Here is a 25185-nt window from a genome sequence, read left to right as displayed (position 1 = left end):
TGCATCTGTGAATTGGACCACTTATATGTTAGGCTATTTTATCATTTGATTGTATGATTAATATATTTTGCTTTTTGTTACAGGTGATCATCGTTGGATTTATCATCAACTCGTTTTGATTTTTTTCTACTTGAGCTTCTATAATTGTTACTTTTTAAAATATATATGTATAAAGGCATTTCTGAAGGCACACATAAAAACAGAATATGACTCCTTATATGACTACTTTTTAAAATAAATGCATAAATGCATTTCTAAAGGAACACACATATTTATATACTAAAAATTTAATATAATTATTTAAAATTCTATTCAATATAAAACTATTCTATATATATATATTCTCATATACTATCAAGGAATGCAGTTTTGTTTGATAGTATTGTACTGTCATTACCTACTCTCGCCCACTGGTGGTTAGGGTACTAACTAAGATGGTTTTGGTTCTGCGAAAAGTGAACTTTTGAGCTTCTATGCACTTCTGTATTCTTTGATAATATTTTGTATATATATGGATATGTCGAATCAGTTCGATATACATAGTCGTATAGTTTCAGTCAGTTTAAGAAGCTTCACGTGTTTATATATACATAGATTTTTTTCTTCAAATAATTAGATATCATAAAAGGCCGTTATAAGAATTGAAGTAATGAAATAAACATATTTTTTCGTGGTAATGTTATTACGCTTTACGTGTATATATGTCCATGTTTTATCCATACATATGTAAAACTTAACTTGTTATTAATTAACCCTAGTTACAAAGTAGAGTGAAACGAAACAACGCGTATACGCACTCACATAAGAAAACGAAAAAAAAAAAACTAATCGAGCTTATTTGTCATACTCCAAGTTAAATATTATTTATCTTTTCTCGTTATGTACTATTTATAAATTTTCACAGTAAAAAATAATGGCTGGAGTATTCGATATTGAATTGCACGAAGGTGATAACGTAAATCATGATGAATCTGATGACGATGTTATTGAAACCAGAGAGGTAATTTATTTTAATCGAAATATTATCTAGAAATAACAATTTTTTATTCTAGTTTTTTCTCTGATTTTCACTTCATCTTTCTCTCTTCCCCCCTCTCACACACGTGTTTTATTCTCTTTTAGGAAGAATATAGTCATGCTTCTAATGTAGATACAATGTTGGAGTAAGTATACATATTAAGTCAACATATTATCACGTGGTATATTATTATTATGCTTAGATTTAAATAATAATTAGAATTACATATATTGTTAATAGATATAATATCGGTCTTAATAGATTATTATTTAATTAAGTACATATGTTTAGATCTGATAATTTGGAAAGAGTACAATTGTCAGAACAAAATGTTAATCCTGGGCAAGAGAAAACTGGCCCTCAGGATTTTGAATTGTGTAAAATCCTTGGCGAAGGAGGATATGGAAAAGTTTTCCAAGTTAGGAAAGTTACGGGTAAAGATAAAGGCAGCATCTTTGCTATGAAAGTAAGGAAAATTTATTACGACTAGTAAGATAGTTTTTGTCTTTGGATCATAAGCCATATCATCAATAATCAAAACAGACTGCTTAAAATGCATAACCATATTGAAACAATACAAATAAATAAACAACGTAAAGATATATTATCTTTTTATATTTTATATATCAGGTATTACGTAAGGCATCTATTATAAGAAATCAAAAAGATACAGCTCATACTAAGGCAGAGAGAAATATATTAGAAGCTGTCAAGGTAAATAGATCCATTAAATGTTTTGCTATTTTAATCATATATATATCTACATGTTTTATATATAAAATATTCTTATAGCATCCATTCATTGTTAATTTAATGTATGCCTTTCAAACTGGAGGTAAATTATATTTAATTTTGGAATATTTATGCGGTGGAGAACTTTTTACATATTTGGATCGAGAAGGCATTTTTTTAGAAGATACAGCATGGTTAGTTTTATGTTGTTTTTTAAATTTATATTACAGTAATTTCTCCATGTACACAGATTCACTTTAACACACTTAAGCTACTACAATGCATATGTCACAACAATGCATTATGTGAGAACACATATTCGAGGGTTTCTCAGTGTAATTTATCTTATAATCGTGTAAACTTAGTTTTCTATTCCAGTAAGAGTTGAATACATATTTGAGAATTTGGAACAGACCTTTATCTTAAACAGCATTTCATAGTTCCATTTACATGCTGTTTTCGTGGAACCAATTATCCGTGTAAATGGAGGAATACTGTATATATATCGAAAAAAGTTTGATCATTAATCAATTTAAATTATAATATAATTATATATTTTATTTTTTTATATGTTTATTGTGTATTCTTCCAGTTTTTATTTATCCGAGATCATACTTGCCCTGCAACATCTTCATAATCAAGGAATTATATATAGGTATATTTAATCTCTCACATAAGTAATTTGTTTACAATATTAGTACACTTATATAATATATTTCAATATAAAATTATGTGCTTGCAGAGATTTAAAACCAGAAAATATTTTATTAGATGGGGAAGGTCATGTAAAATTAACAGATTTTGGCCTTTGTAAAGAACATATACAAGATGGTACAGTAACTCATACATTCTGTGGAACCATAGAATACATGCAAGTATTGATCATCTATCTTTTCAATAAATAGAACTTCGTAATTATTTTATTTAAGTAGTTATTTTATTGGTATTAATTATAAAATTTAGGGCTCCTGAGATTTTGACCAGAAGTGGGCATGGAAAAGCTGTTGATTGGTGGAGTTTAGGTGCTTTAATGTTTGATATGCTCACAGGAATGGTACAGTATTATGGACAATAATATGTTACCTAATATATATTACTTGCCTGATATTTTAAATATAGTAAAAACTATATATGATTGATATATATGTAAAATTTATTTTGACAGCCTCCATTCACCGGTGATGATAGAAGAAAAACAATTGAGAAAATATTAAGAGGAAAATTATGTCTTCCACAGTATCTTACACCCGATGCAAGAGATCTGATTCGTAAACTGTTAAAGGTTTTTAACAATAATTGTAATTAATAATATATGTGTTTTATAATAAATTACTTTAATATATACTTCGAAATTTATAGAGGCAAGTTGGTCAAAGATTAGGATCTGGACCTGAAGATGCAGAGCAAATAATTAATCATAATTTTTTTAAACACATTAGTTGGGAAGATGTTATTTCACGTAAATTGGAACCTCCTTTTAAGCCATCGCTGGTATAAATATTCTTTTCGAACTTATTTAATTCGTATTTTAAATAGTACTATGCAACATGATTCTTGATAATATATCAGTATTAATAATCTTTTAGAAAAGTGCAGATGATACATCTCAATTTGATGAACAATTCACCGCAACCATTCCGGTAGATTCACCTGTTGAAAGCACTTTAAGTGAATCCGCAAATATGATATTTCAAGTAATTGTACCAATTCGTTAATATAATACAAAACACGATGAAAATGCGATGAAGATCTTCTTACAAAAAATATACAAATTTTCGTCTTGTATATAGGGTTTCACATATGTAGCACCAAGCGTCTTAGAGGAAATGTATACACAACCAAGAGTTATAAATGCCAGAAGTCCACGCAGAGAACTTTTAAGTACTGGTTTTAGTGGAAGTCTTCACAGTCTATCACCAAGGACTCCAGAAACGCACCTTCATACGCCTTCTCAGTTTCATCAACTTAGGTAAATTATATCTAAATAATTAAAATACCTTTATTTCTCAGGATTGTAGAACATTATAAAATATATTTATAGAGAAAATAACATGTAGGGCTGGCACTATATAATCTTTAATATGTTTAAAACCTGCATATATACGATATAAAAACATTTACTTAACATTTTTTCTCCTTCTTTTCTTTTTTCAATATTTTTAGTAGCTATATATATTTTTGTATAAATAAATAAAAATAAAATGTTCATTAACTACAATGTTAACGTAACTCAAAGGGTGCCAATCCTAAAAATGAAAATTAATGTTTCTGCTAATATATTTGTTTTATTATTTTTCATATAATATGAATGTAATTGGCAAACAATTGATACATGCTGATTTTTAGGCATCATATAGTAGGGCACAATAACATAGAAGATACTGAAATGATGGACGTTGGTCGACTACCAAATCATTTATAGTGGCCAGTGTTTAATAATGCTAACTTATAAGACATTATTGAACTTCCAAAATTATATTGCAGAATTAATGTTTCTGCTATGAAAAATTGGTTATGCAATAATGCTATAATGGTCCAACATGCACATTTAGCTAATTTTTCAGTTTCTATAAATATATATATATACATTCTGTCATATATATAAATATATATGTATATATATATGTGACAGAAACTTATGGTAAAATATTAACTTTTTGCTACAGAAGCAGTAATGTTAATTATATGTTGCTTTCATAGAACATATAATTACTGAAATGATGAAATATAAATTTGAAGTATATACATAATAATGAAATATGTATTTTACATATCACCATATGTTGGTTTTTCGATTATTCTTCATTTTAATTAGGAATAATAATATATGTTTATATACATGAAACTAAATATGATGAAATTTCAATAAAAGCTATTCTAATTAACATAAATATAAAGAACAAAAACCCAAACCAAGATAAATACAAATCAACAAAATTAAGAATCTCCTTCTCTGTAACAATTTATATATCTAAATTAGATGTTAGATTATTACCAATAATAGCCCTTAAAACCAATGTTTAACGAGTAAAAGCATGTTTTAATATACATCAAATCAATATTTCATCGAGTTATAATAAAATATAAACTTAATGCTATAAAAAATATCAACGCTAATTATGCTTAATAATTTCATAAAATATTGTAAAACAGGAGTTCTGCATCGTATGTTTTATGTAGCTGCTCAGTGGATACAGTTCTGTGAAATATGAGATAATAATGTCGTTAGTTAATGATACAATAATTATGAACAAATTAATTACTATTCAAACAGAATTTTAACTGCCCAATATTCATAGTTGTTGTTCTCAGGTAGTGTTACAGTTTGATATTTATACTTTATTCTATTTAAAAGTAAGAAAACGGGAAAAATGGACAGAAAGAAAATGAAAAAAAAAAAAAGAAAAAACAGTTTAATCTAAGTAAAAAAATTGTTATCATTAACACACTTTCTTGATATTAAATTAATAAGAATGAAATGACACTACTTTGCAAATACAATTTAAATAATATTCTTATCACACTTCTATGTCAAAAGATGGAATATATTTGAAAGGTACAAAGTGTAGTAAATAAACGTATTTTATTGTGAAATAAATGCTTCCTATATTTTATCCATTTACATAATGATAGAAATAAAAACATTCTCGGTAATATATCATATGTTCATCTTTTATAAGTACTTATTTAATAACGTTGATAATTATCATTCATTTCGTTGATAAGGAAAATATACATTTCTATTTTTATAAACAACATTTTCAATTATATATATTTAACATATTTCAATGATCAATTATACAATAATAACTTACATTGCATAAATGGTTTTTTATTAAGTAAATTAAATCATCTACTAATCAAAGAAAAAAGAAATGAATTATTATTCTTATACAATAAAATATATGGTTTAATGTAAAAATACAAATTTAATCATATAATTGTTTTCTATTAATTATACTTATTTATTTTTATTATTCTTCTTTTCTTTTTCAGTACTTCGAAATAGAAATGGTTTACTTTCTTTCACAGTGTTTCTTACGTTTCTTATCGCTATGTAATTCATTACTTTTCCTTTTACGAGTGTCATGATCGATGGTCCTGTCTTTGTTTCTTTTTTCATCCTTGATTTTATTACTTGATTTATATTTATCCTCTAACTTATGCTTTATTTTTCGTTCTTTATCTTTATGTCGATTAGCATTATGTTTTCCATGAGAATTCGTCTCTGCTTTTCCTTGCGATTTCCTTTTGCGCTTTAATTTTTTTCTATTACTTTCTGTACTGAATTCATCACTACTACTACTGCTACTATTACTACTACTGCTGCTGCTGCTGCTGCTGCTGGTGCTACTGCTGTTACTACTACTGCTGCTGCTGCTGCTGCTGCTAGTATCATCACTGACGCTTTTGTGGCTATTTTTACAATTGCTATCACTTGAACTTTCATTGTTACTACTACTACTACTGCGAGATTTTTTACTATTTCGAACTTTTCTCTTCTTCAATTTTTTTTGCTTTATTTTCATATTTTTCTTCTCAAGCTTTCGAAGTTTCCTATACAAACAAAAATATAATTTTTAATAAAAATTATTCTATGTCATTTAAATTATATATAGTTTATATTAACACATTGCGTACGGCACTTTGCTCGCTCAATACGTTTCCAGGACCCGCACATTTTTGGGCGCTCAAGAAAAACAAAAGCATGAAAACGAGATATCTCGTCACCTGTACGTAATGTGTTAATAAAAAAAAAAAACAGTTATATTTTACTTTAGCAATTTCTTTTTTTCTTGCTTTGAAAGAGTTTTTAGAAATGTAATCTCAGAATTTTCTTCATCGTCAGAAACCATCAAATGTTCATGGCCAGGTACCCGTAAATGTTGTTGAGCATCCAGTGCAGATCTATATATACATAAAGATATAATATTAGAGTAAACGATATATTTAAACCTATATTTAAAATTAATCAATAATTTCATTCTTCATATTTTTCGTACTTTTTAAGCGCTAATCCATCTTCTCGCATTTGTTGCACTAAAGTCAAAGCATCAGGTGTCTGTGGCAAATTTGAATTATTTGCCATTACTACGCTCATTGCTTGACTATATAAAGGACACTCTTTGTCTAGAAATAATAAAAATTATATATGCTTCTGACATCATAAATCCATAATAAATTAATGAGATATCTTTTAAAGATAAACTTAATAGATTATCAAACCTGTATTTATGTGGCCCCACTTGTGGCATTTAATACATCTAACATTTCGAACTTGAATACCAAAAGGTTGGTCTCGAATTTCACTATCTCCTTTACAATAACTTTCTCTTGGTGCATTATATTTTCTTTGCCATTCAAATTTATACTCTGGTTCGTTATCTTCTTTTTCTCTTTCTTTCTTTGCTCCAGGAGGAGGCTCATACATAAAATTAACACTTAATTTATCTTTACTCTCTTTACTTAACAGTGCTCTGTAAAATAATATTATAATTATTTATTTATTTAATTTAAAAGAAGTATAATACACAAAAAAAATTAAAATAAAGTTAAATCTTAAATTGTATTTTTCTAATAATTACATCTTATATCTATAATATTAGATGACTTACTTATTATTATGAAGATCTTGCTCTTTCTCATATTGAACACGTAATTCTTCTTGCTTTTTCTTATAAGCCTCAGCTTGCTGTTCTGCCATCCATACCTATGAAATTAATCTACATTAATACAAACATAAATTACAAAGTAAAATTCTTATTAAAAAGGAAAGGTTAACAAAATTGTACGCACTCGTTTTAAATTATCTCTCGAAGCTGGATGGAAAAATTTTTTGCACATATAATTATTAAATCCTTTCCCCATATTTACTCTAATTAACTATACAATTAATATTTGGAATAAAAAGAAAAAAATTATTTATTTCTAAATTTTTTCTTTTTCAAGACTTTTTAACATTTATATGTACCACTGTATGCCATTTGATATCGGCAGCCATTATAAAATTTTTAAGAAACTACCTAGTCATTTTTAAACTAAATTATTTTCATATGTACGAAAAAATAATGTTGTAATTTTTTTTCTTTTTTTTTTTAATAAATAACATAATCTCTAATTTAACTAAGTTTAGGATTTTTTAATTATTATCATCTAAGGATAAAATAAAATAATGTTAACATTTTTTTTTTTTTTTTAATATTTCATTTGACTCGTGCGTCAGCTGAAAAAGGAAATGTGACGTAACTTAACCTATACATCGATACTCCTTGTCAATGTTGTCAGTTTAGATTTGACGCACAAGTAATCAGTGTATTATTTGTAATTATTTTATTTTATATGAAATAAAATATATCAAAAATGGAATATGTTAAAAATAGAATTATAATTTTTTAATAATGATTTTATCGAACATTATTAACAATATTATTTTAAAAGGATCGATGTGTATTCGGTCAACCTTAAAATCTTTTCTTAATCTTAAGTCGTTGTCTCATATTTTTGAATAATTGACATATTATATATATCCTAATATAATATTATTGTAATTTTACCTGTAATAGTTCATAGAGAAAAATGAAAATCAACGAAAAAAATATGGTTGCATTTGCAACATCCTCAACACCGATAGATAGAGAGGGTTGCTTAAATAAACGCGGTGAAGTTAATCGAGGATATCAACGGAGATGGTTTGTTCTTAAAGGGAACATATTATTTTATTTTGATCGACGTGGTGACAAAGAACCTGTAGGTATGATTGTTCTTGAGGGGTGTACTATCGAATTAACAGAAGATGAAGAACAGTTTGGATTCAAAATTGTATTTCATGGTCCAAACAATAGAAGTTATGCACTTGCAGCTGAGTCACAAGTAAAATAATCATCTGTTATATAGAAATTATAAAATAATTAATATTTTTTATTACTTATTTAAATAATTACAATCGTATCTATCAAAAGTTCATTACCTCTAGGAATCAATGGAACAATGGATGAAAGCTTTAGCATGTGCCAGTTACGATTATATGAAATTAATGGTAGCAGAATTACAACGGCAATTAGATGCTGCGGAAGAAGAAGTTGAAACAGTAACTCCACCACTTCAATCACCTAAGGCACCACCAAGGCAAAGACATAATCCCTTTAATAAGCCAGAATCTCATCATCGTTCTCAAAGTGTTAGATCTGCACCTGGTAGAACAGAAAATGTACCTCGTACAAGAATTACATTTAGAGAATTGCATACGGCGTATGGGAGAAGAATTTTGGCAGATCTAAATGCATGGAGACATGCAAAAAAGAATGCAGAAGCACCACTGATAACTCTCTAATTAATGACTTTGATAAATTGTAAATATTTATATATTAAAAGTGTATTACTGTATTAGAAGCGTTAAATTAGTTTAATTGTAATATGGAAACACTTCTTTGTTTTCAATTACATACTGATTTAAACTAATTCTCGTTTATGTTAATTGTAAATGATTGATATATAAAATATTAACGTATAGGATGTATGATACAATGCAATTAATATAAAAATTTATGTACATATATTTTATTATAATTTAATAGTGCAAATATACATAGAATAAATCAATAACCATGTAGAAATATCACACAACGAATTTATAAAAAATAATATATATTAATTGCATATTTATTGTGTGTGCCAAATACTGCAAAAATATTATAGCAGAATTATTATTTATAAGTTTTCTCTTTTGTACAAGCATTTACATAAACGTACTAAACATGATTATTACATGAAACATTATTGTGTGCATTCAACTTTTTCCTAAATGTTTATAGTAAAAAATATATAATGTGTATTTATTAGCAATGTATAGAAAGAGTAATATTATATATTGTACAAATCAATGTTGTAATATTTTAATATTTTATTAGTATTATTATTATATATTACAATAATAAATATACAAAATGAAGCATAGCACAATTTATTCAGTACTTATTAAGAATTTACTTCAAAATAAGTTATTCAATATCTACGCATATACATATAAAAGGCTATGCAATATTTATCATACGTTCATATACAACTATTTTTTAACGCACAAAACAGTTGGATTTACATAATATAGTTTCTGTGAGTTTGTTTAAACATTCTATAATAATAAATAATACATTGAAATACTTTTAAATAATTCTTACAGCACAAAATTCGAAAAGTGTATTTACTTAAATTTAAAAACATTTCTTTTTCTTGCATCACCAGGAAGATGACGAGTACCTAAAAGTAGACGAGCCTTATCTTCCTCCTGAGGAGCTGATTCTTCTTGTGGACCCCTTGGTTTGATTTGTAATTTTTGTTTAATAGCTTGACTTAATATTACACGACGAGAGTCACTTTTCATAGCTAATAAAAGATCAAGCCATGTCCAAGTAACATTATGATATTCTAATGTCGGTATAACTAATGCAAAATCTCGAACGTCTTCTAAATTTTTCTCTTTATTGCCCTATAATCGACCAAATTATATTTTAGAATAGTGCAATATCGATTTAAATTGAACCACTCATATGCTAAATCGACTAATTCCACAAAACAAAACGTATAAAAAATTGATAAAGTAATATGCATTGTTCTACCATTTATTGTTAAACTACCATAAAAATTGTTTTTATTAAATGGTGTTAAGCTTAATTATTAAGAAAATTTATTTTAAATATAAAAAATTAATTACTGATCAAGTGCCTTGATAATAAAATTTAAAACAATGTTTAAAGTGGAGTTAATTGCTTTGCCATGTGAATGGCTCATATAAGAATAGTATTAATGTTACCTTGTAGGATACACGAACAGGTACTTCTGGTATTTTAATGTATATAAACAATTTATTTTTATCAGCTCTCTCCTTCATTTTTTCGACATCATCTCTTCTTTCAATGGGTACATAAAATGATGAATCTCGTTGCGGTGCTGGTGGTTCTTCTATCCCTTCTGGATCTCTTTCCGGAAAGCAGAATTTCAGCATTGTATTGAAGAATTTTTTTGTTAATCCTAAAAATATAATAACGAATAACAATTATCAAATGTTATATTATTTCATTAAGTTCATTTCTTACCAATTGTTAAAGGAACTACATTAATTTCGAAATGTTCCTTTACTGAAATGCCAGCAACAGGTGCTTTCTCTCTACAAAACACTCTCAGAGCTCTTTGCCTATCAACAGGCATATTACTTTGTAATTCAGTCGGAGTCAAGACTTCTGTGTAGATTTGATTGGGTAATAAATTTGTCATTCTAACATATCCTAATTCCAAAAGATGTTCCACCGAATCATCTGTTTTACTTGTTTTTGTATACAAGAAATTAGTCAGAATTAAATCTGCTATACCTAACTGACCATCCGCGTCAGTAAGTCTCCATTGTGCATGTTTAAAACAAATTTCTGCAACTCTTGCCACTGCTGCTGGTTTATCTTTTAATGTTGTTGAAGCACTCGGTGGAGCGGTAGTTTCTTTATAACAACTTAACATTACATCAAGTTCTTCAGCTTTTGCACTAAGTTGTTCTTTACATTCAAAAACTCGTGCTTCTAATCGCTCCATTTCGACCAGTAAATCAGAACTTGATTCCTCAGCAAGTGCTTTTTGTACTAGATATGTCTCGCGTTCTAATCTTCTTAATTTGGCAACTAATCCACGTACAGTATTTTGTAATTGTTGTATAGGTCGTTTTTGGTCTTCAACGGAATGTAATTGTAATTGAAATCTCATTCTTTGTAATCGTTCAGAAGCTTCTTTTCTGCGAGGCTCTACATATAATAACAGATTATTTACAATATCCAAAATCATTGCATATTGTAAGGAGTTTGTGCATACATCTAAATCATGATGCATTAATGTAAATGCATCTGCAGCTGAAAATTCCTTTCTTTCCCATAAGCTAACTTCTTCTCTTGGTGGTTGTAGAATATTATCTACAGATCCAACATCTAAAGCTTGACCATATCCAACATAAAAAAACTCGCATTTACATCTTGATACAATACGTTGTAATTGATGTTGTGGTCCACCAGCACCACCAACGGTTTGACTAACCACACCACCTACACTTTGACCTGATCCTACAAGTGCTGGTACATCTGGTAAACCTGCTATCACAGTAGAATCTTTTTCCTAAAATCGTTTGTTATCAGTAATATTCATTTTTAATAAGAATCGTTTTTAATAGATAATTATATAGAAATATACCTGTATATTATCCAATGTTAACCACATAATATTGTCATCAATATTATCATCAATATTTGCACTAACTGTAGCATAATACTGCATGCATTCTAAAGAACCAACCCAGGTTGTTTTTGAAACAAGTGTTCTCTCTTTCCATACAGGTCGATGAACCCTTTGTAATATTTCTGCTTTTGCTGCTGATAGTATAACATATCCGCGTGTTTCGATTCCTTTCAATAATACTTGACTATTCACTAATGCAACTATAAACAGAAATAACTTATAACATAAGGATAATTATACAATAGTTTGAATAGATCTGATCTCTTATTGTATCTTACTGAGCCAATTTTTGTGTAAAACGTCATCCTGGTGGCACGCTGCAAGTCCACGCAATTGTTGGCCTCTTGTTTGTACTGATAAATCATCACTGAATGCTACTGGTTTATTAGCAGCTTCAGCAATTAATCTTTGTAACATTCCAGCGGCTTCTCCTTGTTGTAGTTTAGAAGATGTTGATGGTGTTGTTTGGGTAGGTGTATTTTTCGATTCAACAGTTCTAATTCTATTTTTATGTGGTGTAGAAGTACTTTCTCTGTGGAAACCTTTTAGAGCCGCAGTTGATAAATTTTTTTTAAGTTGCTGTGTTTTAATAAATGAATCAAAAAGAGCAAATGCAACATCTCTATTTGTTTTAGTCCAAGCTCCTTTCAAATCATGTACAGCTAAACGATGAGTTGGATTATCGCCACTTACTCCTGTGACCATTGCTTCTCTTCCATAACTAACCCGAGCAACACTTAGACAATAACATTTTTCAACCGGTTGTCGTAACGAAGTACTTTCTTCTTCTTCTTGTAATGCACTTTTAAGCCAAATTTCTGCATCATTCAATTCACAATTCATATAAATAACAGACCATTCTGCTCTTGGACGGTGTATGAGGCCATCGTCAATTGGATGAAGAGATAGATTATGTTCAGAGCTACATGCTACCTTTCCACCAGTTACTTCAAATCCTCTCTGCATAGCAAAAGACATCCAGTAACTTACATGAAAACGATGAAATGCTAATGTCAATCTAACTTTTCTGTAGTGCCTGCTTAATTGTTTTTTTCTTGGTCTGATATTCTTAAATAGTGGACCTTTTCTTGTAGGCCTTGTTGCACCTGATAATATAAATTTTAAATTCTCAAACCATCTGAGAGTACTACCATAAAGTAAAGCTGTTGGTGCACTTGTCAATGTGGGAGATCCAGTAGGTTTAGTTTCTAGAGATAAACTAACATTTAAATTTTGTGAACGAAATGCACGGAAAGAATCGTGTTCTTGATTGCTAGAATACTCTGGCAATCTGTCTGGAGCACAAGGTATTGCAGTATGATGATCTCTTGGATCGCCTAAGCAAACCCATGCTAATTTCATACTTAATCTAACATTAGGTAAATGTAATAATCTACAATCATCATATTTGCTGGCCGTGCGAACGTATACATCGAGATCTCCTTTTATTATAATTTTTCCTTGTGTCCAATCAAGTTCTAAACCTGTCCATGTTAATTCCATTTCTTCCGTAGTATTATAAGGATCTAAAGAGCCATGTAATAAAACAGTTAATTGTTTCACACACAGAGTTATTCGTCCATGAAGGGCTAATCTCATTTTATCCCAAAATGGTAATGGAGGACTAGGATCTCGAGATGGATGAATTATCTTTTCAAAACTAAGATTGCATTGTGCTATTACTGGTTCCCAACATGGACCAAATGCATATCTGAATTTATCTATATCCCAATTAAGATCATGGTAGTACTTTAGGGATGTCATTCCTCTTTCTACAACAATATCATCCCATGGTGGTCCAATTTCAATTCGTACTGTACGTCTAGCTCTAGGTGGTGGTACAGCTTCCGCACCGGCTAATCGACCCCAAATACTAAGGCTTTCAACTAATAGCAGTGGTTGAGGAAAATCTCGTAATTGTAATTTCCATTCTGCACATTTTAAACTGATGCCTCTAACCCAAAGTGTATTGAACTCCAAGCCATCTTCAGGCCAAGGAGTTTCTGGATCCATTTCTCTTATAGCTTTAGTTGCATTTTCCGTGCCATTTATAGATGGATCAGCTAAAGCTAATATTTCTAAATCTAACATAGACCAAGCAAATAATCTTGTTCTGGCTGGTCCTGCACGTTGCATTTGTTTCCATCTCTGTACATATATTTCTGCATTTTTCTTATTCAGACTAGCATACAACTCTTCTACTTTGCCTTGTGGAAGAAGTAAATGAGCACGACAAAGTTCTTCTACTTTAGCATCCAGCATTGCTTGACGTTTTAAACTTTCTTTATATTCATCTTCTAAAAGTTCATAATTATCTCGTAATCGAACTTCAAATGGATCATCGCTTACTTCAAAAATCCACTCTTTAATCTGTAATACATAGTATTATTGAAAGTATGTGAATATAATTAAATCTTTATGCAGTTATAATAAAAAAGATGTAGTAGTGCATTTATCATAAATAATAAATATATATAGATATATATTTACTTTTATAATTAGATCGCATGGCAAATGCGTTTGTTTAACTGATCCTGTTGAATGAATGTCCTTTAACCATCTCTTAATACTAAATAGTTCATTTTGTATAGCTTCAGTAAATTTATGTTCGTAAGGAAAACAAGCCTTAACTGATTCAATATTGAGAGCCCAGGTTTCATTCCATTCTAAGAAAAACCCTTCATTATTCTGTCTTTCTAAACGTACTTCTTCATTATTAGACACTCTAACTAATTCAAATCCTTCAATCATAATTATATCAGCCATATCTAATGTTGCACGAATATAATTAAGCTTCCATTCACCCTGTACCCAACGTAGTTGACCCGAAGAAAGTTCTAAGAAATGCTTTGGTGAAATATCAATCGAAAGAGTAATTCCTCCAGTAGCTAATAAATCTACAAAACGCTTTTTTCTTTGAGCACCTACATCTTCATTTGTTAATGTTTCTTTGGATATAATTGATCTAAAATCTTTAGACTCCATCCAAAATAATAAAAGACGTAAATGTAAGTTAGGACTCCATGCTAACCTTGTGCCATCAAGACTTATATTTATAGTATCTGAAGTAATAGCACATTTACATTTTCGTATAGCTAAAAATGGATGAGTCAAAGCTTGTGCATGTTGGCAAACAACTGGTTCATATTTATTGAGAGTTATAGCGCTCACTCCTTCAGCAACTGCTACTAGTCGTTTAATACTATTCTCCATACTTGCAGCATCAAGACGCATCATAATACATAACTCATTTTCAGCAATAAAAAATATATTACAATTTGTAACTTTAAGATTTAATTGAGTAGTATTTTCTGATCTCTTAATTTTTTCTTTTGTAGGTTTTATGTATTTTTTACAACACCTGAAAATAAATGTCTATTATATAAACATAAAATTGATATAATAAGAATCATATTAAAAATATATACATTTAAATAATTACTTAAAAGCTTGCTCAAGAAATCGGGCGAGATCCAAGCTCCATTCTGTTACAAGAGCATCCACAGCAATTCCTATAGCATTTGTACGAGTTGTTGCTAATAACACACCGACTGAAAGTGGACTACCCCAACAATGAGACGTTTCAAGATTATTTGTAACAGCTCCATTTAAAGCACAAAATAAGGATTCTATTATCAATTCTGAATTGCAATCTACAATTTCACCTATTCAATAGAAAACTTACATTATTCAAATTCTGAAAAATGTCAACAAACCAAATCCTTTCGTTGAATTCAATTTATACCTAGAACTGTGTTTAAAGAAAATTTCACATGTGCTACTCCACAAGAAGCCTCTGGTGCATCCGGAAGTTTTACAACCAAAGATGAATCGCATAGTTCAGTATTTATCTTAACTTCAACCCATGGCAGTTTTCTAGTTAAGGACACGCGATCAACAGGCTTGGATATTTCATTTTGTGCACTTTGCAATATTGATTCCCAATCTTTGTAATCATAAAAGATTACAAGACTACTCAGTTGAACTGATATTTGTAAAATATCTTGCTCCATCTATTTGGAAAAATTATAAATATATAAAAAGCAATTAAACAATATATAAGATAACTGAGGGTATTATGGCCCACCTAAGGATTGCGTCAGAGTTTTTGGTTAAACTCCAAATATTTTTGCAAAACTTTTTGATCTAGTTATTTGGCTATCAGGAAAAAATGGTCCCTTTTCAGTATCTATAATTTGTCAATAGCTCACCTCTGGGCTATATCACTATCCAGGTCATAACACCCTCAGACATCTTTTATATATATTTTTAAATAAACTTTAAAATAAATTTGATAAATGTTAATATCATATAAGCTTACTTTTGCATCTATTAGTAATGATTGCAAAGTAACAACAGGAAACTTTCCACGAATGGATAACCCTTCTAAATTAATAGTAAAATTTAATTGAGGGCTATGTGGTTGAAATTTTGCTATAGCTTGTAATCCTTTTAATATGCCTTCTAAACCAACAATACCCCCACCATCTTCTCTTCCTGCGATTACAGAAGAATTTCCTATTTTTAACATAAAGTCCTGAAATATCAATTATAAATACAGTTAATATATATATATATAATTATTAAAAGGTAAATATAAAGATTAGCTTTTACCTTTGGTATTATTGGTGCTAATCTAGCTAGTAGATTATCAGTAGAATTGCTATCTATATTAGAGTATGAAGCACCGGTTGCTAATGATTTTCTATCTCTTAAAAACTGCATAAGACCTGGCCCTCCAGAGCCTTCCGTTTGTGTCACACCAACATACAATTTCTATATATAAATAAGAATAGGAAAAAATTAAAATTGCATTTAACAATTATAAATATAGTAATGTTATTTATCATTGCTATACCTCCACTGAAATTTCTCCTTGAGCTTTAAGAGTTGCTTCTGCTGTACCAGCAAAAGTGATCTGCGACAAGCAAGCATCAGATGCATGTCTTAATAGTTTCATTGCTCCTCCAGAAACTGTAGCAGATGCTAGTAGAGTACGTGCTCCATGAACAACGCTGCCATCTAAACTAAGGCTTTCTGCACTGCCATTAGCTAACCAACCATTACCAAGTGCAAGAAGACTCAAATTCTCAATATGTACTGCCATAAACTAAGAAATCATATATATAAATATGAATAATAGCATATATTTAATAATATTTTATAAGAAATAATGAAGATTATTATATATACATGTATATATATTACCTGTACAAATGTTATGATTATCGGTGAAACTTTTTTATCCCTAAAATCTAATAATTTACTTGTTTTATTCGAATGATCGTTAGATTCAATAGGAACATCTTTATTAATTCTAACATCACGCATAACTACTGCTAATAATTTAGCTACATCGCTGCTGAATAAACTACTACGAACACTTATTTCTTCAACTTGCTAGAAATAAAACAAAATACACGTAAAATATATTGACATTTAAATCATGAAAACATGTTATCAATAAATATAAAAATTACACTAACCAACGTGAAGCCATTCTTAGATATATTGACATCACGAAGAATAAAATACGGTAAAGAAATATGACCAACCCTTAGATGGATTTTATATTTTCTTTTTACTAGCCATGATAACAACCTTGGGATTACCCTGTAATAAATCAATAATTAAAAAATTGTTAGAATGAAAAAACAGAACAGAATATATATGTACATATAGTTTTGTATATAAATCATCAAGTACTTACCAAGTAAAATGACAGTACAATATAAAAAAGCCTATAAAAAAACCAAGTAACCCAGTCATTTTTAATTACATAATATTACAAGAAATGTCACTCTCAAAATTATGTGAATTTTTCATATTATTATAAAAATAGTTTTCTTTGATAGTTAAAACATTCACTTGTTGCAGGTTAACTTATTATAACCATATAAATATGTATATAAACAATTTCTAGGCATTTAATTTTTTTTCACGTTTATTTCTTTTATTCTTAGCTTTTCTCTCGTTTCTTACGAAAACGATACATCGAAATATTGATCTTACAATGCAATGTGTCATCGAAAAGTTTAATATACGTAATATTAGAAGTTTCAAAAACGACGTATTAAAAATTGCCTTTCGCCATTTGTCAATTTCATCGTATACACATCATAAATTCAACTATAGATTTATTTAAAATGTTGCACACAAATGCCATAATCAGGATTATACCACGATTGAACTTTAAATACGCATCTTTAGTTTCTTAAAATATATCAATTATACAGATAATAGATTTCATTTTAATTATCAATAAAAAAGCTATGTATAAATAATTGATTAAAATTTTCAGTTAGATTTATCTCTATTATTAATTTTATCGTTTATCTTCATTCATATGCACTCACTAAACAAATTGTAATGAAGTTTTATTGATAATCAACTAAGTAAAAGTGATTTTAATATTTTTTAAATATAATTATATTTCCCTTTAATTTACGGACAATATTTAAATTTCCCGCTTAATGTCATTCCTTAATTTGCGCGGTATTTTTCAAATTTTTAAATCATTCGATGAACATTTAACTTTATTTAATGTTTTTATACCTAATAATTATTAAAAAAAAGACGAAGAATATCTACAATACAAAATTTTGTGAGAAATATGTTTAAATTACCAAGGTGTGTAAGTTCCGAGATGTGTGCGACAAATGGGACAATAATGATCGGTACTTCTACAGGAATTTAAACAATATGGGATCATACAACAAGGCCAGCATCTATTATTAATAAATCAATATCAATAGATAATTAATAACTAATATATTTAAAATATTAATATAATTCTATAATGTAGCATTATAGAAAACTAATTTTATCTAGCAAAAAGTACTCTCTCTCTCTACTTCTTAATAAATTAATTAATAAATATTATGTTTAAAAATATTTCATATTCCAAATATAAAGAATATATTAAAGGATAAATATATGACACTTTTTGTATTTATTTACTAACCCACATAGGCAAAGAAGAAATGCACTTAAATGTGTAATAGTCGATCGACGAACTTCTGTTGTGGTAACGATAAGGGCTAAACATCTTGTACAAATAGTAGCTACAGGTCTTGAGGACCAAGTATTAATATTTGCTAAAAAATAAATGAAAAAGTAATGAATTTATAAGAACATCATAGCAAGATTTAAACAAAATATTCTTATTTATTACACCAAGGAGATAAAATTTCAACAAATTGAATATTAATAATATATTTACATGAAACCGAGAGATTTTGTTCAGTTGAATATGAGTTAAGTTGAATACCCTGAGCTTGAGCATAACTTGGTGGAGGAATAGGTGCTATGAAAGACGATTGATTAGTATCTGGAAAAATAAATCTTCCATTACCCCGCAAATTAGATCGCGTAACTGGTGATCTTTGATGTAATATCGTTGTTGGGTTAACGTATATCGATGAATATGTAGGTGGATCTTCTCTTAAATGTGGTAACGTATCAATCTGTTAGGCGAATTGATTAAAAATATGTAGAAGCACCTATGATACAATCGATTAAATCCTGAAAGAAATAAAACATTGAAACCTCATCGTCTATCGGTGCAGTACAACACAAACATTTTCCAAATTTCCAAGTTTGACGAGATTGTCTTGCTCGATTTGCAAAATCATTTCTTATAGATGATATACTTCGTTGTGGTAAATCAAACGACTCCTCGATTGATAGCTGTAGATCTCGATTAACTTAAACGAAAACAAAATAATATTTATATAATAAATATATTTTACTTTATTTTTATAGTTAATGAATCTCATACAATCTGTGCTAAATTTTATATTTTATTAACATAAAAAAAGAAACTTACAAGTCGATAATGGATCGTGCTGGTCAACTACATCTACGAGTACACTACAAGTATCGGGTGAACGATTGTTATAATCGGTAGTGAATGTTAAAATTTCGCTTTTAGGAGTAGATCCTATAGAGGATAAGGGAGCTGCAGATATTTGTAAAATATCTCTTGATGGTACAAGTGTACTTGCAGACATGGATGAAGAATAAGGGGTTGCTGCTTGCGTTGTTATAGTGTCGCAGCTAATCATAAGTTTCATTGACATCTGTCAAATGATTAATCAAAGAATTAATTAAAATACACATATAATGTATGTAAATAATACTGAGTTGTTTAGAAAATTCGTATAATTTTAACACAAAATCCAAAGGCAACGCTTTTGTATTAAAAATAAAAGTAATTTTTAATATACAGGGTATATCCGGACACATTTAAATTCGTAAATAGTTCAGTATGAAGTATCATGTACTCCACAGAATTTTTAAAACCGATTTTCGTAAATAGAATCTCAAACAAACATATCTTATTTATTTTTTTTTCAATTTACATGTAAAATTACCCCTGGTCTCCCACCTATCCCCAGCAATACCATTCGTTCGAATACACCCTGTATATAAAAGAAATAACTTTTAAATTTATTTTGAAACGCTTCTACCTCCTTTGTTTGTTTTGTAGAAAAAGTAAATGTTGAACCGCTAATAATGTTTTCTTCGATATTAGTTAAATTTTGTATTGATTCATTGTTTGAATTATCTAAAAAGGGCAATTCCATCCTCGTATTTTCTTCGATACAGGTAAAAGCTTTTTCCGAGTTCGTTGATGGCACATTTTCCATACTTGGCTTAATCATTTCTAATTTCATTAAAATTAATGATGTTTGTATTGCCGTTATCGGCGATTCCTCTAGAAGCTGAGAATCATTTGACATTTCGATCGATCCTTCATTTTCGTATAATTCCGAACTCGTTAAGTTATTTGCAGATGCTACAAAAAATTGTTAAATTTATTAAAAATGTATTACTAAAAATATAACAAATATAAATAATACTTTTTTTCTCAACAGATTGCTCATCCATGATTATTTGTAATGCTTTTTTCTATTCACAATAACCAATAAAAAAGTATTTTCATTGTGTAAAAGTCTTTCGAAACAAAAATACTAATTATTGTATGTGAATATTTACATTATATATATAAATAATGTATTATAATAATGGTACTTTCAAAATGTATGCTCTATAATTTTCGCAATCTGAAACTATATATATAAATAAAATTATAAGATATTTATAATAAGATCGTATATAAATTACTATGGGATAAGATAATATATTGTATAAAAATAATTATCATATATTTTACTTATATTATCTTTCAAAGAAATTCTATATATTCGTGTTATTATTAGGATATAACTTTAAATAATCATTTCAAATTTAATTTTACCGCTGCGTGAAATGAATAAAGATGTCCTTGTCCAATAATAATATACTCGATTGATCCTTCCTTTGTGATGTTTTAAAAGGATTCAAATAAGCACATGTAAAAGCAAAAGAGATTATTTATCTCAGTAAAGTCATCCTTTCGGAGTATAAATATAGAAAAATAATCTATCCCATGTAGAAACTAATGAAGATTCATAATAATATCATAAGAGTAAGAAGAAAGAAGCGCTTGCTCGGGCATTATGAAAGTTTAGCGTGGCGCTATTAGGAGCATGCGCACTAATGCAATTTATTGCATGAGGCGAGAACAGCCGAAATGGAGGAGAACCAAACATCGGAAAGTGTCGCTGTGTTACCGGACATGTCCGAACCGTTGACGAGCGAAACCGAGGAAGCGTCCGCTTTAACGACCGAGCATGAGGCGCATCCTGTAGCCGTTACAGCGAGCGTGACTTCTGTACCGGGTGTTACGGGTGTTCCTGGAGTTGGTGTACCGGTTTCTTTGCCTGTTGGTTCTATCATCGGTGTGGCAAACTCTACCAATGGGACGACCTTCAACGTCATCACTTCGGAGCAATTACAAGTATAAATAAAAAAAGAAAAAGAAAATCATGACATACTGGATTCTAAGATCATTTGTTAATTAACGATTAAGTGTAATTTTTAACAATGTAATCGAGTTCTGATGTAAATTTATACTCATGTATACTCTATATGTATATACAAATTATATATATACATATGTTCTCTATATACGATTATTTTCGTCATTGAATTTTATAATTCATGTATGATACATGAGTAATTCAAATATGCTCGTGAACGAAACTGTACTTCATCGTTAAATTAATCTGTTTATATTATTTTATGAATAATATACAATATATAAATAAAGTTCTTTTCTTTTTTTGTAGTTGCCTGGGTCTGGACAATTCAAGCAAATGCTATGCGTTGACAATGGCTTTATTTGTGAATCACGTCACGATAAAGATGCAGATCCTTTGAGATGGAATGGAGAATTAAAGGCAACTCATATAGTTATTCAAAATAGTACTGACGAAACAGAATCTGACCAAATACATGTATCTGCTGCTAACTCGCAACCAATATGCAGTTGGTCAGAATCTGCCAATTTAGCAGTTTTACCTGTAAGATGCAAAAACACAAATGCCGAATTGCATAAAAGTAGATTTGGCTCTGGAGGAAGAGGACGGTGTATCAAATTAGGACCAGACTGGTACACTCCAAGTGAATTCGAAGCATATTGTGGTAGAGCATCAAGTAAAGATTGGAAACGAAGCATTCGATTTGGTGGTAGAAGCTTGCAAACACTTATAGATGAACAAATTTTAAAGCCACATGCAACATCATGCACCTGTGCTGCTTGTTGTGATGATGACAGTGCAGTGAGTAATGTATTTTCTTTATTTTGTTTTTGGTTAACTTATTATCATTTAATTTAAAGGGCTTAATATTAAACATTTGCATTTATAGACAGGTCCTGTACGGCTATTTACACCATATAAACGTCGAAGAAGAGCCAGGGATATCTCAGATGGTGAAATTCCAATTCGAAAACACAAAACTGAGAATTCGAGGGATGGTAGTAATAATGACGAAAGTGACAGTGAAGTAGTTGTTCCTGATAAAGAAGTTTGGCCACAATTTGTATCAGCAGAAGGTTTAGTTGTACAACAATCTCAAGATCAGGATACTGTAGTACAAAATGTACATCCACCAGAAACTGTACAGACTGAAGATCTTTTAAAAAAATTAGATGAAATGTCGAGTAAAATGTTAAAATTAGCTTATGAATTTAAACGTACATTAGAAGATGTAAAAGAATTTAATAGGCAACAAAGAAGGGAGCAAACATTAGTTGCACAGTTGGGTTCTAGAGGAGATGTTATTGAATCTGTTGGGTTACAACCTGCATCCGACGCTCACAATAAAAAAGTAAGATTAAGTGTGTTCATGCTTTTGTGTATTGTGTATAAAACATTTTATTCTTGCACGTATGTTAATGTTATTTATTTCTACTTTTAATTAAAGTTTTTGTTTTTAGTGTGCTAATTGTAATCGAGAGGCATTTGCTGAGTGTTCTCTATGCAGACGTACACCATACTGTTCTACGTTTTGTCAACGTAAAGATTGGGCTGGTCATCAAGTAGAATGTGTGCGAGGTGCAGCTGAAACAGTTATGCTTATAGTAGAAAGCAGTAGTGCAGAAACTAATACTCTTGCAACTGCAGGGGACCAATAGCTAGTGTTCCTTACACCCATTCACCAAAGGAATGTAGAGGGAGAACAATCTACTTTAGAAACTTCAAAATTAAAAAAAGAGATGAAGACTTAAGATATGAAAATTCCTGGCTAATGGAAGTATATAAAATTTTGTAAATATTATAGTGGCTATTTTTTACATAAGTTATAGTGTAATTATTTAAAGACTACCAGTGAATGTGTATAAAAGCATATTATGTTGTTGAAAACCACATTTATGCATAAACATAACTGTATAAATAATTTTATAGTACATGTTATACCTACGAAGGAAAGAAAGTTCATTGTATATATGTTACTTACAAGGAGAGGCCGCAATGGACAGATCATAGGTTTTGATATTCTTCTATGTAGTAAATTTACAGCAAATATAAATAAGTTCTGCTAGAACTTTTGATCCCATTGATCTTGTAAAGAATGTTTTTTATATTTGAAATTTAGAGCAATTAAGCTTGTAAGATATATTGATGTGAGATATTAATGAAAAATTTGCTATTGGCCAGTGCCAATGAGATTAAAAGCTCTGGCAGAACTTATTTATATTCGTTACAAATTTGCCATAAAGAAAATCAAATTTCGTGACGAGTTAATTGTGGTCTCTCTTTGCTAGATATAAATATCTTGACTCGTTCGTAAAAGTGTATATTTGGATCGAATGTTAAAATGAAAAATGACCAAAGGAGAGGTAATCTTTAAGAAGCAATAAGATCATTTAGATATTGGGTTATTCAGATATTTTTTATTGATTTGTAATAAAAATTTAATAGTAATTTTTTATTTTTGCTAATATTAACCTTTTCTCCACGGCATGCTTGTAATAAAATGTGATCCTAGTGAATGGAATGCATTACTTAAAAATCGATACAAACAGCTAAAGCACATTATTGAAAACAATGTTGTCAAACACCCAACTTGTATTATTTTACAATTTTACAGAAACGTCAATTATTTAAGCATGTGTGTTTTATAAATGCATGTCAATACTTCAAGAAATATATCTACACACTATAATAAGTATAAAATTTTATATGAACATTTGTCCGTTTTTGAATTAAGCATAATTAAAAAATGTTTGAAGTGTCTGCCTCTTACCCCAATCGTTCTTATAAATGGATGAAAACATTCTATATTCTAGGAAAGTTTTATTTTTATAATTGATGTACTTTTTTTTGTTTCCATAGACAAAGATTTTATGATTTCCAGTTGGGTCTGTACTTAATAAGTCTACCTTTGTTCGAACTTAGTAACAAAGAAGGTCTCAAGTATTTTAGTTTGTTGAGTTTCCAAGAATAGCATAAGGGACAATGTTTCTCGAATATCTTATAATATTTTCATATGATTAACGTGTATCAGACAATATGTTCATATATTTTTCCTTATTTTGATGTGTAAAAGTATAAGTATTAACACTATGTATACCTATTTTTACCACGAGCGGTCGAATGACCGTTTTAACAAAAAACATATCTTCATATAAAAAGAAACTTTAGCCAATTGGATAGTGAACAATATATTCTCTTTTATTTAGAAATGAATAATGTAAATTTTATGCGTTTTTACCTGATTTTTTAAAAGTTATAGAATTTTTACAAATTACAGGACGCGATCATTTGATCACGCATGGT

General features: G+C 29.2%; 6 protein-coding genes across 10 annotated transcripts; 3 read left to right on the top strand and 3 right to left on the bottom strand.

The window, feature by feature from the left end:
• The first annotated feature begins 532 nt into the window (after positions 1-532).
• LOC106792200 (ribosomal protein S6 kinase beta-1-like) lies at positions 533-5145 on the top strand. 3 transcript variants are annotated; one of them, XM_014758426.1, is made up of 14 exons: positions 533-673; positions 905-1000; positions 1123-1163; positions 1310-1484; positions 1649-1732; positions 1811-1944; positions 2343-2405; positions 2493-2621; positions 2714-2804; positions 2916-3032; positions 3110-3241; positions 3337-3444; positions 3541-3719; positions 4097-5145. In XM_014758426.1, exons 2-14 carry the CDS (start codon positions 914-916, stop codon positions 4170-4172), a joined length of 1416 nt encoding a protein of 471 aa, XP_014613912.1. In that variant the 5' UTR covers positions 533-673; positions 905-913; the 3' UTR covers positions 4173-5145. The 3 variants fall into 3 exon arrangements, with proteins under 3 accessions (XP_014613912.1, XP_014613911.1, XP_014613913.1); XM_014758425.1 differs by having other exon boundaries at positions 759-1000; XM_014758427.1 differs by having other exon boundaries at positions 534-646.
• Positions 5146-5339: 194 nt separating this feature from the next.
• On the bottom strand, positions 5340-7773 carry LOC106792201 (corepressor interacting with RBPJ 1). Of its 2 annotated transcripts, none has more exons than XM_014758428.1 (6): positions 7547-7773; positions 7366-7460; positions 6977-7227; positions 6754-6880; positions 6527-6658; positions 5340-6307 (listed from the first exon to the last, which is right to left on the bottom strand). In XM_014758428.1, the coding sequence occupies exons 1-6, from the start codon at positions 7616-7618 to the stop codon at positions 5767-5769; spliced, it is 1218 nt and encodes a 405-aa protein (XP_014613914.1). In that variant the 5' UTR covers positions 7619-7773; the 3' UTR covers positions 5340-5766. The 2 variants fall into 2 exon arrangements, with proteins under 2 accessions (XP_014613914.1, XP_014613915.1); XM_014758429.1 differs by having other exon boundaries at positions 7366-7473; positions 7547-7758.
• A 358-nt stretch (positions 7774-8131) lies between these two features.
• On the top strand, positions 8132-9516 carry LOC106792203 (sesquipedalian-1-like). Its single transcript, XM_014758430.1, has 2 exons — positions 8132-8620; positions 8724-9516. The coding sequence occupies exons 1-2, from the start codon at positions 8327-8329 to the stop codon at positions 9078-9080; spliced, it is 651 nt and encodes a 216-aa protein (XP_014613916.1). The 5' UTR covers positions 8132-8326; the 3' UTR covers positions 9081-9516.
• A 172-nt stretch (positions 9517-9688) lies between these two features.
• LOC106792199 (protein KIAA0100) lies at positions 9689-18119 on the bottom strand. Its single transcript, XM_014758424.1, has 14 exons — positions 17727-18119; positions 17503-17629; positions 17225-17416; positions 16875-17126; positions 16631-16792; positions 16338-16553; positions 15762-16029; positions 15459-15681; positions 14507-15377; positions 12295-14386; positions 11972-12216; positions 10840-11896; positions 10557-10774; positions 9689-10232 (listed from the first exon to the last, which is right to left on the bottom strand). The coding sequence occupies exons 1-14, from the start codon at positions 17783-17785 to the stop codon at positions 9948-9950; spliced, it is 6267 nt and encodes a 2088-aa protein (XP_014613910.1). The 5' UTR covers positions 17786-18119; the 3' UTR covers positions 9689-9947.
• An 836-nt stretch (positions 18120-18955) lies between these two features.
• Positions 18956-21541, bottom strand: LOC106792215. Of its 2 annotated transcripts, XR_001382265.1 has the most exons (5): positions 21279-21541; positions 20488-20816; positions 19845-20097; positions 19239-19722; positions 18956-19113 (listed from the first exon to the last, which is right to left on the bottom strand). XR_001382265.1 is itself a non-coding variant. In XM_014758462.1 (4 exons), exons 2-4 carry the CDS (start codon positions 20758-20760, stop codon positions 19499-19501), a joined length of 750 nt encoding a protein of 249 aa, XP_014613948.1. In that variant the 5' UTR covers positions 20761-20816; positions 21279-21541; the 3' UTR covers positions 19183-19498. The 2 variants fall into 2 exon arrangements, 1 of the variants encoding a protein (XP_014613948.1); XM_014758462.1 differs by lacking the exon at positions 18956-19113 and having other exon boundaries at positions 19183-19722.
• An 18-nt stretch (positions 21542-21559) lies between these two features.
• LOC106792214 (deformed epidermal autoregulatory factor 1) lies at positions 21560-25086 on the top strand. Its single transcript, XM_014758461.1, has 4 exons — positions 21560-21860; positions 22192-22683; positions 22772-23233; positions 23343-25086. The coding sequence occupies exons 1-4, from the start codon at positions 21594-21596 to the stop codon at positions 23538-23540; spliced, it is 1419 nt and encodes a 472-aa protein (XP_014613947.1). The 5' UTR covers positions 21560-21593; the 3' UTR covers positions 23541-25086.
• The last annotated feature ends 99 nt before the right edge of the window (positions 25087-25185 follow it).

This window comes from Polistes canadensis, unplaced genomic scaffold (assembly GCF_001313835.1).
Source record: "Polistes canadensis isolate GaletaPanama2010 unplaced genomic scaffold, ASM131383v1 scaffold_394, whole genome shotgun sequence".
Lineage (NCBI taxonomy): Eukaryota > Metazoa > Arthropoda > Insecta > Hymenoptera > Vespidae > Polistes > Polistes canadensis.
The sequence above is the reverse complement of the archived record's forward strand: the minus strand, read 5'-3'. Positions and strand labels throughout refer to the sequence as shown.

What these genes read in the sequence shown, in the direction of transcription:
- LOC106792200 (XM_014758426.1), top strand. Translation starts at nt 914, where the DNA reads ATGGCTGGAGTATTCGATATTGAATTGCACGAAGGTGATAACGTAAAT. An exon ending in TTTTTAGAAGATACAGCATG is followed by an intron (nt 1,945 to 2,342) that starts GTTAGTTTTATG and finishes GTATTCTTCCAG; the next exon opens with TTTTTATTTATCCGAGATCA. An exon ending in AATCAAGGAATTATATATAG is followed by an intron (nt 2,406 to 2,492) that starts GTATATTTAATC and finishes ATGTGCTTGCAG; the next exon opens with AGATTTAAAACCAGAAAATA.
- LOC106792201 (XM_014758428.1), bottom strand. Translation starts at nt 7,618, where the DNA reads ATGGGGAAAGGATTTAATAATTATATGTGCAAAAAATTTTTCCATCCA. An exon ending in CAAGATCTTCATAATAATAA is followed by an intron (nt 7,228 to 7,365) that starts GTAAGTCATCTA and finishes ATTATTTTACAG; the next exon opens with AGCACTGTTAAGTAAAGAGA. An exon ending in GAAAAAAAGAAATTGCTAAA is followed by an intron (nt 6,308 to 6,526) that starts GTAAAATATAAC and finishes TTGTTTGTATAG; the next exon opens with GAAACTTCGAAAGCTTGAGA.
- LOC106792214 (XM_014758461.1), top strand. Translation starts at nt 21,594, where the DNA reads ATGGAGGAGAACCAAACATCGGAAAGTGTCGCTGTGTTACCGGACATG. An exon ending in TCACTTCGGAGCAATTACAA is followed by an intron (nt 21,861 to 22,191) that starts GTATAAATAAAA and finishes CTTTTTTTGTAG; the next exon opens with TTGCCTGGGTCTGGACAATT. An exon ending in CCGACGCTCACAATAAAAAA is followed by an intron (nt 23,234 to 23,342) that starts GTAAGATTAAGT and finishes TTTTGTTTTTAG; the next exon opens with TGTGCTAATTGTAATCGAGA.
- LOC106792215 (XM_014758462.1), bottom strand. Translation starts at nt 20,760, where the DNA reads ATGTCAAATGATTCTCAGCTTCTAGAGGAATCGCCGATAACGGCAATA. An exon ending in CTACAAAACAAACAAAGGAG is followed by an intron (nt 20,098 to 20,487) that starts GTAGAAGCGTTT and finishes ATCATTTGACAG; the next exon opens with ATGTCAATGAAACTTATGAT. An exon ending in GCACGATCCATTATCGACTT is followed by an intron (nt 19,723 to 19,844) that starts GTAAGTTTCTTT and finishes TTTTCGTTTAAG; the next exon opens with TTAATCGAGATCTACAGCTA.
- LOC106792203 (XM_014758430.1), top strand. Translation starts at nt 8,327, where the DNA reads ATGAAAATCAACGAAAAAAATATGGTTGCATTTGCAACATCCTCAACA. An exon ending in CACTTGCAGCTGAGTCACAA is followed by an intron (nt 8,621 to 8,723) that starts GTAAAATAATCA and finishes CATTACCTCTAG; the next exon opens with GAATCAATGGAACAATGGAT.
- LOC106792199 (XM_014758424.1), bottom strand. Translation starts at nt 17,785, where the DNA reads ATGACTGGGTTACTTGGTTTTTTTATAGGCTTTTTTATATTGTACTGT. An exon ending in TAGCACCAATAATACCAAAG is followed by an intron (nt 16,554 to 16,630) that starts GTAAAAGCTAAT and finishes TTGATATTTCAG; the next exon opens with GACTTTATGTTAAAAATAGG. An exon ending in TTTACACAAAAATTGGCTCA is followed by an intron (nt 12,217 to 12,294) that starts GTAAGATACAAT and finishes TTCTGTTTATAG; the next exon opens with TTGCATTAGTGAATAGTCAA.